General features: G+C 39.1%; 1 protein-coding gene across 6 annotated transcripts in view; it reads right to left on the bottom strand.

Moving 5' to 3' along the window:
* Positions 1-6,864, bottom strand: part of LOC136857838 (protein sel-1 homolog 1) — a 275,191-nt gene extending 268,327 nt beyond the window's left edge. For 2 of the 6 annotated variants that reach the window (XR_010858566.2, XM_067136805.2), the window contains exon 1: positions 3,519-3,660. Coding sequence is in view for 3 of the 6 variants with exons in the window: in XM_067136805.2 (XP_066992906.2) it covers positions 3,519-3,527 (9 nt within the window). In the remaining 3 variants the exon portion in view is untranslated. Of the gene's footprint in view, positions 1-3,518; positions 3,667-6,529; positions 6,595-6,732 lie in introns of those variants that run through there. The other 4 variants (XM_067136809.2, XM_067136810.2, XM_067136811.2 and 1 more) reach the window with 4 other exon arrangements.
* Positions 6,865-12,247: the final 5,383 nt, after the last annotated feature.

The following is a 12,247-nucleotide window of genomic DNA, read 5'->3' as shown; positions in this document are numbered from 1 at the left end:
ATTTATGATGTGGGTTCTTCCAGGATGGTAGTAGTACAGTAAGCGAGAGTAAGAGAAGCAGAAGGAGACCAAGCAACAAAGGTTAGACTCAGTTTCTAATGATTTAAACATAAGAGGTATGGAACTAAACGAGGTCACAGATCTAGTTACAGAGTATTGCAGAGACATTCAGTAAAATCACAGAGGCTAGCAGACTGAACATTGAAAGGCAACAAAACACACTGTAATGAAGTTGCATGTGTGTACCAATGAGCCTTATGATGGTTCCAACAACTTTAAAATTAACCACAACAGGCTAAAGGGGCATCAGTTTTTTTTTTTTTTTTTTTTTTTTAGAATGGCAGCTCCCTATGTGTTTGGTGAATGTCCATTTACAGTACTTGTAAGAAACATGCCACAATGAGTGGAATGAATATCAGGTAACTTGCAGTTCCTGTGATTGTTTAACTCTTCCCAGTAGAAAGCTTTAGGAGTACACATGTTTCACAAAAAGATCAAGTCACATGCTGTGAGTATAAGAATAAAAGTTGGAGCTAGCATACCATTTCAGACTGCAGTTCAACTGATGAAGGAAATATTCACTCACGGAAATACAACGGCTGTTTCTTTATTAGTGGCAACACTGTTATATGTACACCAGGAAATGGATGGTGGTGGTGGTGGTGATTATTGTTTTAAGAAGAACAACTAGGCTACCATCCTCTATATATAACACTAAGGCAACCATCCTCTATATAACACTAATCAGAGAGAAAAAATGGAAGGGTTCTGACACTTCAAAAAATGAAGATATCGGCCAAAGACAGACAGACAAGGGCCATGAAGGACACGAAAATGAAAGACTCCTAGCCCTCGAACACTCTAATAGCATCGGGGTCAGAAAAGAACAAGAGGTCGCCAAGGGAGGCCGGATAGGATAGATGAGCCTGGCACAAGTAAGTGAAAGCAATGCCAGGACTCAGTTAAGGGCCTCGTGGTTGTCAACCCACTCAAGAAATAGAACCAGCATTTGTCACATATACACATGTTAAGGTAGTACCCCACCTATCTCACTGTACCTGGACTCATCTGTTCAATGCTCTACACATGCGTTTTGCTGCAAAGAATAGAGTTGTTTGCAAGTGCCTGGTCGAACGGTTGATATCCAACATGTTCTTGAAACAGGAACAGTGCTTCTGTACTAAAACTGAACGTGCCTGTGGCCATACAGCACGACAGTGTCATGTAGTTCTTCATAAGGTGTGTAGGGACTCAGCATTGTCTTACAGAACCGAGACATGGTGGGTTAAAGCCTTCAATGACGGACAATAGCATGTGGCCAACATGCCTTGGCTGGGTCGCCCAAGATACAGTGATGAGGACATGGAGCTTGTAGCGGGTTGCTGGGAATGGATACAACCCAGATGTTTCATGAGTAAGCCCAAGAGATAGGCACAATGCCTCAGACTGTGATTGATATCCTGAAAGACCACCTCGGAATGAGAAAAACTGCATCGTGATGGGTTCTGCACTATTTGACGGATTTGCAGAAATGATAATACGATGCTGTGCAAACCCACTTGGAACACAACGAGCACAAAGGGGGCATTTTCCTATGCTGTATCATAACAGATGAGATATGGGCCCGATCGTACGAGCCCAAACTGAGACAACAATCGAATGGAGTCATTATAAGACCCCCCACAACAGTCAAAAATGTGTCAGAACCCCAGCACAGCAATGTAAAGGTGGTGATTTTGGTCTACAACTGTGATAGAGCTATCTTAACACATTCTGTAATGCGTAAATGAGCGGTATTACTGTTCATTTTTGGAACATAGCCTGCGACCAGCACCGTGCAAGAAGTGACAACACTTTCTGTAGATGCTTCACACCATTTTGCAAGACAATGCTTGAGCACATGTTGTGCAAAGATAGCATTTGATGGGGATGAGAAGTGCTCTATCATTACCCATAGTCCCCACACTTCAAGCCCCTGTAATTTTGATATGTTACCGAAGATGAAAGTCGCTACTTGACATCCGTTCCCGAACTGTTCCCAGAGTTCTTCAGATGAAAGATCAGTCCATTTGCACCACCCAGAGAAGAGGCACTGCTATAGAGAAACTACAGCTTCCTCATCGCTCACAACAGGTTCCAGGTTCTACACAAATCTTGGTACTACACTGACAAGAATGTAGATGAATGGAACCAAAAGTCACCCTGACTGATAGCGCCACAATAATGATATACTGAAACTGCCCCAACAATAAAGTATGATTAAGTGTAAAATTAAAAAGATATGATTAATTTTCCTATATAATTAATTAAATCACATTATCTACCTGTCCAGTCAACAGAAATGAAATTCATCAGAACAATGAACCAGAAGACCAGGAAGGGCAAGATTAGAAATGAAGCAAACAGGAAGGAAGCCAGAATCGAAATGCCTGTTACCGAGCTTTTAGGAAGATGCAGTTTACCAACAGTTTGGAAATGTTATGAGGATGGACAGAACAAGAACAGCAAGGAAATAATTTGACAAGTGAAGGGAGAGGCTAGTCGGGAGGCCAAGGAATTGACAGACAGACAGACACAGTGAAATCAGAGGTCAGCAAGAGGAATGCCAAGTGGGAGGACTTAGAGGAACAGAAACTACAGTTTGACAGGAAGAAGTGGTGAGCGCTTGTACACCACACTCGGGAAACTGGAGCTGAAAATTATGATGATGATGATGATGATGATGATTTCACCTACCCATTCTCTCTTCTTTCCAACAACCGAATAGTTTTACAACTGATAAAATACTAGATTAAACAGAAATATCAGGATAATGTGACACTGATGGATTGGGCAATTTTTATTAGAAGGCCATTCCTTGAATAGGATAACAAAAATGTCAAAAACCAAAAGCAACTTTACAATACCAAGTCTTATTTACACTTGTTTTCAAATTTGTTTTGCATATACTAAAAATGGGCAGTCCCTGGTTTGATTCCTGGCTCTCTACATCTAAGATCGGTTTGCAGACATCTGGTACAGTGTGTGTTTCATATGTGAGGAACACTGAGGAGCTACCTGATCTGCATTAGTAGTAGCCCCCATCAAATAAAGTGGGAATGATGGAAAGAGCTGTTAAATTATTGACTACCGGGCGAGTTGGCCGTACGGTTAGGAGCGCGCAGATGTGAGCTCACATCCGGGAGATAGTGGATTCGAACCCCATTATCAGCAGCCTTGGAAATGGTTTTCCATGGTTTCCCATTTTCACACCAGGCAAATGCTGGGGCTATACCTTAATTAAGGCCATGGCCGCTTCCTTCCCATTCCTAGGCCTTCCCTGTCCCATCGTCGCCACAAGACCTACAGTATCTGTGTCGGTGCGATGTAAAGCAACTAGCAAAAAAATATATATATATATTGACTGAACATCCAACAAGGTTCCTATGAAAAATGAACTAGTCCCAAAAAGGTAACAAGATAAGGATTGTTTTATTATGAGATGCACATTATTATACAGTCAAGAGGAGGCTATGTACCATCAGCATGTTTCAGCCTCTCCCATCCTACTATCATATATCACGTCATTCACTTCATCTCATTAACTCTTCTGATGAGGTTGATGTCAGGAAGGGCGACCGGAAATAAAAAGTTGCAACGAAGATTCATCTCACTTCATACCCGACCCTGTGGAGAAACGGGACAAAGGTTGGACATACTGACATGCATACATACATATATACACATTATTATACAGTAATACCTATCTTAAACAGACTCTCTATTAAGCAGACATTTGCCTTAAATGGAAAATTATCCAGGGCTGTATTTGGGCAAAAAATGTAATTCAAATCACTTTAGACTAAGCAAAAACTGTCTAACATGGAAACAGAAACAAACACAAAATTTCTAATTCTCCCGGCAAACTGTTTAGCAATATATTAACCATCCTATACATTCTACACGGTCTATGACGCAAGGACAGGTATTGCATAGGGCACAGTACATTTCTTCTTTCTGAGTCTCTTCGTTTTGGGGATTACTGCTGGGTCTTTCCATCAAGCGACCGGACTGCTTGGACAATCCGCTGGAATTCACCATGTGTGGTTCAATAATTCTCAATATGGGGCAAAGAAGAAGAGGAGAAATGATTGAGTGCCGATAATTTACACGAGCTACAGGATATCATCCTGTGGCGAAATTATTTGGATATATTTGTTGTAATTTGTGGATGAAGTTTTAGTAAAAGTCATCTATTTAAGAGTAAGACCACTGCAATTGAGAAAACTCTAAGTGACTGCTAGAGAATGTATAGTAAAGGTTTTCTTTTTACAATTTGCTTTACATCGCGACAATAGGATTAGAAAGGGGTAGGAGTGGGAAGGTAGCGACCATGGACTTAAGGTACAATCCTAGTATTTGCCTGGAGTGAAAATGGGAAACCACGGAAAACCATCTTCAGGCCTTCCGATAGAGGAGTGCACACCCACTATCTCCCAAATGCAAGCTGACAGCTACGTGACCCAAACTGCATAGCCACTTGTTTGGTTATAGTACAGTACTGTACCATTAAGAAAACTTACCAATTTCAAGTATTTTTTTATAATGTCTGACCAGTATTAGAGTGTGTACTCTACCAGAAAGTGTGTTCAGATTACTGATAAATTTAATATATTTTGATTATTGTCTGCTAAAGTGGCTATTGAAAGTAAATGGGGAAAAAATACTATTTTCTAGTACACTTTCAATAAGTGGAAACCTGGCTTTGGTGAGAAAATGTCCTAATCCTTTGTGATTCTATGTAAGACAGTCATTAGACTTAAGAATACTTACAAGGGTCTCTCACTTCAATTCTAGGTAAAGCTAGGATAATCTCCAACTTTCATACTTTTAGGCACAATGAAATCCAAATACACATATCAGTACGCTTCTGGTGACACTTCATACATACATCAGTATTATAGGCCTACAGGGTTGTAGGCTGTGATGTCCCATATGAAACACTGTAATGCTGGATTTTATTTTATTTTTTTATTTTTTGCTAGTGGCTTTACGTCGCACCGACACAGACAGGTTTTATGACGACGATGGGATAGGAAAGGCCTAGGAGATGGAAGGAAGCAGCCGTGGCCATAAGGTACAGCCCCATCATTTGCCTGGTGTGGAAATGGGAAACCATGGAAAACCATCTTCAGGGTTGCCGACAGTGGGATTCAAACCCACTAATCTCCCGGATGCAAGCTCACAGCCGCGCTGCTGGAATTTTGCCTTGAATAGAGGTCTGTTAAAAAGGCAGTACATCTACTTACTACATAACTCTTATTACATTTAAGCACTCTTAAATGGCAATTGATGGTGTCAGGATTTGATTAAATCTAACATGAGAACAGCAGGCAGTTAAAATGGTACTCAAAATCTTCAATGGCCTATCTTAAGCTCTGCTAGGGTTAATAAATGTTTTAAAAGATACATCAATTATTCATTCACCTTTTGTCATCTAAATATGCTTCAAAACTGGAGATAGATAACTTCCAACTACTTCCCCACCCTCTCCAACTATTTCTCCACCCTTTTTTAAACATACAGTATACAGAGGGAAGCTTTCGGAAAATGGAATGGGAGGATTTTTTTCTCCCACAGAGATTAAGAGTAAGCAGTAGAACAGAAGCATAACTTATAAATCTAGAAATATGAGATTTAAAAATGTTTACACTGTTCTTCCACTAGCAGAGTACCGTACTCCAAACTCGATTTTCAGCTTCTCTGGGATATTTTTTTTTATTCATTCATTGATTCTGTATGATATAACCATCTTGTAATCAACTCAATTATACTTGAGTGGAACAATATGAAAATGAAGCAGGAATTTATGGTGTGAATATTGTGCCCCCCCCCACCAATTAGTAAAGAAAGTATTGAAGGAGTGAACTAATGAAATATAACTGATATGAGAAATTAAAATGTAGAAGTCTGTCAATGGGTGGAGTAAATTATACCATATTTTGAAATTAGAGTTATAGTTTAGTTGTTTCTTTCCTATTATCTTTAAGAGCCCCTCCTCAAATGAAATGTATTTCTTGGAATTACCCAAGACTCAGAATCCTCCAATAGTACTGTACATTTCAAGAAGAAAGAATAAAATTGGCAAAGCAGACTCAAAAATGTAAAGAACAGTATCCAAAATGATTGACTATTGACACAACAAAATACTGAACAACTGTAAATCATCGTTTGTGCTAAGAAAACCTTGTTGTGTTAAAAGTGGCACCAATTTGGTTACAAATAATAAATAATTAGTCTAGATTTTTTCCATATATACCACAAGGATGTATGAGACTATTAATGATAAATGAAATATAATAACAGCTCATAATTTTATAAAATTATTAATTAGCATAAAGAACTGGCAAGCAAAAATTAGAATTTTCTACTTTTACCTTGCAATCGGTCAATGAGCTAAACACAAAATAGATCTTATACTAAACCATGCAAACACACAATCAGTATAAAGGTTAGGTTAGGACGGTTAGGACCAATGCCATAACGTTACCATTTGAAGTCGCAGATACTCGGAGACACGTCGATGTTATGTAAAGAAAATATTGTAGTAGATTCCACTATATGTGTGTTATAAAACTGCTAATACAATTTAACGTGAAGGAAAAATTAAAATGTTACATCATTTGCGACAGATGGCTACAAGGAATATTATATTTCGGACGACAGTGTCTATGGAGTAGTCATATAAATTACCTGTCAGTTCACGAAAATTTTGAAATAATCTCCTCAACACTACCCAAAGTTGACGTCTGATAACCACGTAAGTGAAGATTGATACACATCATCTCATCACAACAAGGTTGCGTTACATGCTACCAATAGTTGAATACCTAATGCACTATACTGTACGTGAAAAGTACATCACAAATTTTGAAGACTGTAAATTATGTATAAAAATATTTAGTTCATCGCTATCAAGTAATAGATGTCAGAAAAATGTGTTTACTTATTCAAATCAATCATTCTTGAAGAAATCTCCACCATAAAAGAAATATAAATGAATCGTTATGTCATGTGTTTTTCATCTACGACATATGGTCTTTTCCAATAGTTGGATAGTGGGAAAATTGTTTCTTTATCACAGTGGAAAATAATCTTCCCCCAAGCGAAGCCCATTAAATAACCAAGACAAGACAAGACAAGAAAATAATCTTCCGGAGAGCGCTGGACAGTTCGGGGTGCTTTAGATATAGCAAGGACAACTTTATTTTACTCCATAAAAATAACAATTACCACAGGAAAAACTTCAGTTTTGGTCGACATTCGGCTTTGATTTACTCCTGATGTTTGCTTTGCTTTTGCCGACTTGTTATCTAAAAGATAGGCCTAATAGTCGAAGCGAGAACTACAGAGCTTTTGAAACTGCTACACCTAACCCTATATGGTACTTATATTTTGAGAAATATTCTGGCTGATTGCTTGCTTTTATTCAAAGCGAGCTAAGTAGTTATTTGGGACAAGAATTTTTCTTACAAATATCAAAGAGAATGACAAATATGTTGAAATGTTCAGTAGAGTACCGTATCTATATGCATGTGTGTATAGATGTAAACAAAAGTACCGGTCAGACCGGTACAATATTGCCAAATACAGCAAGAGAAATGTTGCCCTTTTTTCACTAAGCCAGTTTAATTGTTGATCGGTCAGTACTCAATGAGAAACTCCCCAAGTGCCTCCCTCCATATAATATAATACCGTGTATTCCTTGAGACCATCTGTCGCAAGTGATTTCCACTTTTTTATATATCGCATTGGAAAATGATCTTATGAACAGCGCTGGGCAATTCGGGGTGTTTTATAGATATAGCCAGTATAGCCACCGCCGTCTCGATCCGGCGGTGGATATAGGAAAGAAAACTTTATAAACTCCATGAAAGTAACAATTATTTACCACCAAGGAAATGCCGGCGAATTTATGTAATGTACACGTTGTACATGGAAAGGAAAATCAGGCAGTCCGCAACCGACAGGGATTCAGAGAAAAGAACGATGGCGGTTAGCAACTACTACCGGTACTTTCATTACTCTTTTTTCTTATTTTTCAAGCGTTCGTTCCTTCACGATTCTCTTTTTTTGTTTTTTTGAGGTACCGGTAGTCATTTTCACCATTTTCCTTGTCAATATGGGCTGATGACCACGCAGTTGTCACCTTGAGACAATCCCGACAAAAAGGCCATCGCCAGTTAACGTGACTGGTCGTCGGTATTGACAGGACTTTGCAACACAAGTCTAAATTCATGAATATCTCTTGTCATTATAGCTGGTACGGTGCCGGTACAACAGTACCGTATATGACATAAATGATCGGAAATTGTATTCTCTATAAATTTCTTTAATAATGATTTTTCCTTTTTACGTCCCGCTATGAGCATGTCAGAACATCGATAGGAAGATACGTAATTGGAGAAAGAAATGAACGGGGGAACAGGCTTCTTGAGTTTGCAATTCAAAACAGGTTCACTATAACTAATACAGTCCTCAAGCATCACATACGGCACATGTATACATGGACTTCGCCTGATGGACAATATAAAAATCAGATTGACTACCGGTAGGCCTACATCTTGATCAGTTCAAGATGGAGGTCTTCTGTAATTGACACCAAAACCCGTCCAGGTGCAGTATGTGGCAGTGATCATCAGCTTCTTAGAACAGAAATAATAATAAAACTTCAAACACCAGTTGAAAGATCACACAGGATACCACAAGTAGTTAATATGTCGTCATTCAAGGAATCATTGGCGTGAAGAGCCTCCATATTACAGCATCCAGTAACAACTGCAGAAGGGCTGTGGAATGTGACTAAAAACTGGATAGAGTCCTCTTTGAATGAATCTCGAGTACCAAATACTAGAAGGCAACAGTGGATCTCTGACTTGACTCTTCAGCTTGTAGAAGAAAGAAGGTGCCTTAAAAAATCTGGCATTAACACTAAAGAAAAAAGAGAGCAAACGTCTGATCTTGATAGGATTCAATCTTCTTGTAGAAGAGATAAGAATAATTTCCTTAGTAATATTTGTTTAGAGATTGAAGACCATGCAATCAAACTCACAGCAAGAATTTTTTAACAAAATTAGAATAATCACTCGAGAATTCAAGCCATATTCCTGGAATATACAGAACTCACAGGGTGATGATGTTGTGGATATAGAGAATGTTCTGGTAACATGGAGATTGTACTGCCAGGATCTGTACAATGAACAATGTAATGCACAAGACCAAGTGAAGATAGACAAACAGTCAGATCCTGAACCTGACATCCTCCGAGATGAAGTAGAAATGGCTTTGAAAATGCTGAGAACTGGAAAAGCGTGTGGACCTTATGGAATAAGTGCAGAAGCCTTGAGAGCTACAGACGATGCTGGAATTGAAATACTGTTGAAAATCTGTCAAGCAATATGGAATTATAGAAGATGGCCTGAGGAATGGGTACATTCAATCTTTGTCCCAATCCACAAGAAAGGATCGAGGAAAAAATGTGGAAATTATCGCTTAATTGCTTTGATTTCACATGCCAGTAAAGTTATGCTTCATATCCTGCACAAGAGACTCCGGGTATTCCTAGAGTATCAAACTCCTGAAGTCCAGACTGAATTAATGAAAGGAAAAGGCACTCGAGAACAGATCTTAAGCTTAAGACAAATCATAGAAAAGGCTAGAGAATTCAATGTTTCGGTATACCTGTGCTTTATTGATTACCAAAAAGGCTTCGATACTGTCAAATGGAACCATCTTTGGAAAATTTTGGATGACATGGATTTGCCACTCCATTTGATTGATCTCCTCAAGTCCTTGTATAAGGAAAAGACAGCCACTGTGAAGATTCAAAACGAACAGTCTCAGGAGTTTCGTACAAGGGCTGGAGTTCTCCAGGGATTTATCCTGTCACCGTTACTTTTCAATCTCTATGGTGAATATGCAATGAGAACTGCATTAGATGGCTGGGACAAAGGATTTTCCATTGGGGGATGCAAGATCAACAACTTGAGATTTGCTGATGACACCACCTTGATAGCATCATCTGAAGAGGAGTTGACAGAGCTGATCAAGAGAGTAGAGGAAGCAAGCCTAGAAATTGGATTACGCCTAAATCGACAGAAAACCAAAGTCATGATTGTTGATCGTAAGAACAACAGTCCACATATCAAACAGATTGGAGGGTGTGAAGTTGTACATCAGTATGTATATCTAGGCTCCTTACATCCAATTCTGGTGGTTCCAAAGATGAAATAAAGTGAAGAATTGAAATTGCAAAGGTAGCGATGATCCGTCTGTGGAAGATCTGGAAAGATAATAACATCACCATCAATAAAAAGAGAAGCTCGTTGAATCTCTAGTCTTCTCAGTTCTGGTATGGCGCAGAGATGTGGACCATCCTCAAATTTGATCGTGAACGGATAGAAAGCTTTGAAATGTGGTGCTGGAGGAAAATGTTAAGGATTCCTTGGACAGCTCATCGCACGAACACATCAATCCTAAAACTACTTCAGATAAAAGTTCATCTATCGTGTAAGGTCTCTCAGCAGATTGTACGCTACTTTGGACATATAATGCGCTGAGATGGTAGTCTTCAAAAGCTGATTGTTGAGGGCAAAGTCCAGGGAACCAGACAACAAGGACGAGTACCAACGCGATGGATTGACATGGTGAACGGCCCCCTATGGAGTTCTCTCAGAGCAACAACATTGAAAGCTTTAGATAGGGAAAAACGGCAAAGTATGGTTCATCGGCTAGAGGGCTGAATATTATGATAGTCACAACGCCTGTCATGAGGAAAAACGAAGAAGAAGAAGAAGAAGAAGAAGATCAGATTCTGATGATCTTTTAATTGTCTATGCTGTTTCTGTTGCCATGAGTACTGTCTGTCGCAAACGACAATGGGTCCACATGAAACTAAATTGCGGAGGGAAGAAAAGGGTGAATACCACAATTTAGTATCAGAGCTAAATGTACTTCAGGCTGAACAAAGATGAATTCAACTAAATACATACAGTACTCTCATCAAGGATGAAATTGCATTTGCAACTGAACCGGAGGAATCCTACACATGAGGCTTTTCAGATACTGGTACGAGAAAATTTCAAAAAAATTATTTCAACTCACCTGAAGGCTCCGTGGCATGGCAGTTAAGTTACCAATCGTTTGTTGTGGAAGAATAATTTGAACAAAAAAAGAAAATAACGGTGTTGTTGTTGTTGTTGTTTGAGTCATCAGTCCATAGACTGGTTTGATGCAGCCCTCTATACCACCCTATCCTGTGCTAACCTTTTCATTTCTACGTAACTATTGCATCCTACATCTGCTCTAATCTGCTTGTCATATTCATACCTTGGTCTACCCCTACCGTTCTTACCACCTACACTTCCTTCAAAAACCAACTGAACAAGTCCTGGGTGTCTTAAGATGTGTCCTATCATTCTATCTCTTCTTCTCGTCAAATTTAGCCAAATCGATCTCCTCTCACCAATTCGATTCAGTATCTCTTCATTCGTGATTCGATCTATCCATCTCAGCTTCAGCATTTTTCTGTAACACCACATTTCAAAAGCTTCTATTCTCTTTCTTTCTGAGCTAGTTATCATCCGTACAATAGTGAATAGATCAAACAATAAACATTTATTCACAGATCTCTAATTCAACAGCAACTGGGCAAGTTGGCTGCACAGTTAAAGTAGCGCAGTTGTGAGCTTGCATCCGGGAGATAGTGGATTTGAACCCGACTATCGGCAGCCATGAAGATGGTTTTCCGTGGTTTCCCATTTTCACACCAGGCAAATGCTGGGGCTGTACCTTAATTAAGGCCACGGCTGCTTACTTCCCACTCCTGTGGCTTATTCCACGTTAAGAAAACAGTATTGCTCTTACGGACCTACAACGAGTGAACATACCCCCTCTGAGACACCCATAATTTCTCGTGACTAAGGGATAGTATACTGTACTTTTTAATGTATTATGAAAGATAGATAAAAAGGATGAGGCATTTTTGCCCGTGAGTTATTAAAATAACTATATAACATTTTATTTTTTATAAATACATTCATAGGGAGGAAGTACAATGGCGGGGACAACCACCGCTTCATTGCCTTGCTTCATTTGCCTTCTATGTTGCTCTGGTACAAGCATCTGTGAACCGCAGGCAGATCACTTCTGTAGTTAAGTTCTTTATTGCATGTGTGTTTTTAGGCTGTAAATCAGTGCATACTTATCT

This window comes from Anabrus simplex, chromosome 1, assembly GCF_040414725.1.
Source record: "Anabrus simplex isolate iqAnaSimp1 chromosome 1, ASM4041472v1, whole genome shotgun sequence".
Taxonomy (NCBI): Eukaryota; Metazoa; Arthropoda; class Insecta; order Orthoptera; family Tettigoniidae; genus Anabrus; species Anabrus simplex.
This window is presented reverse-complemented; position numbering and strand designations above follow the sequence as displayed.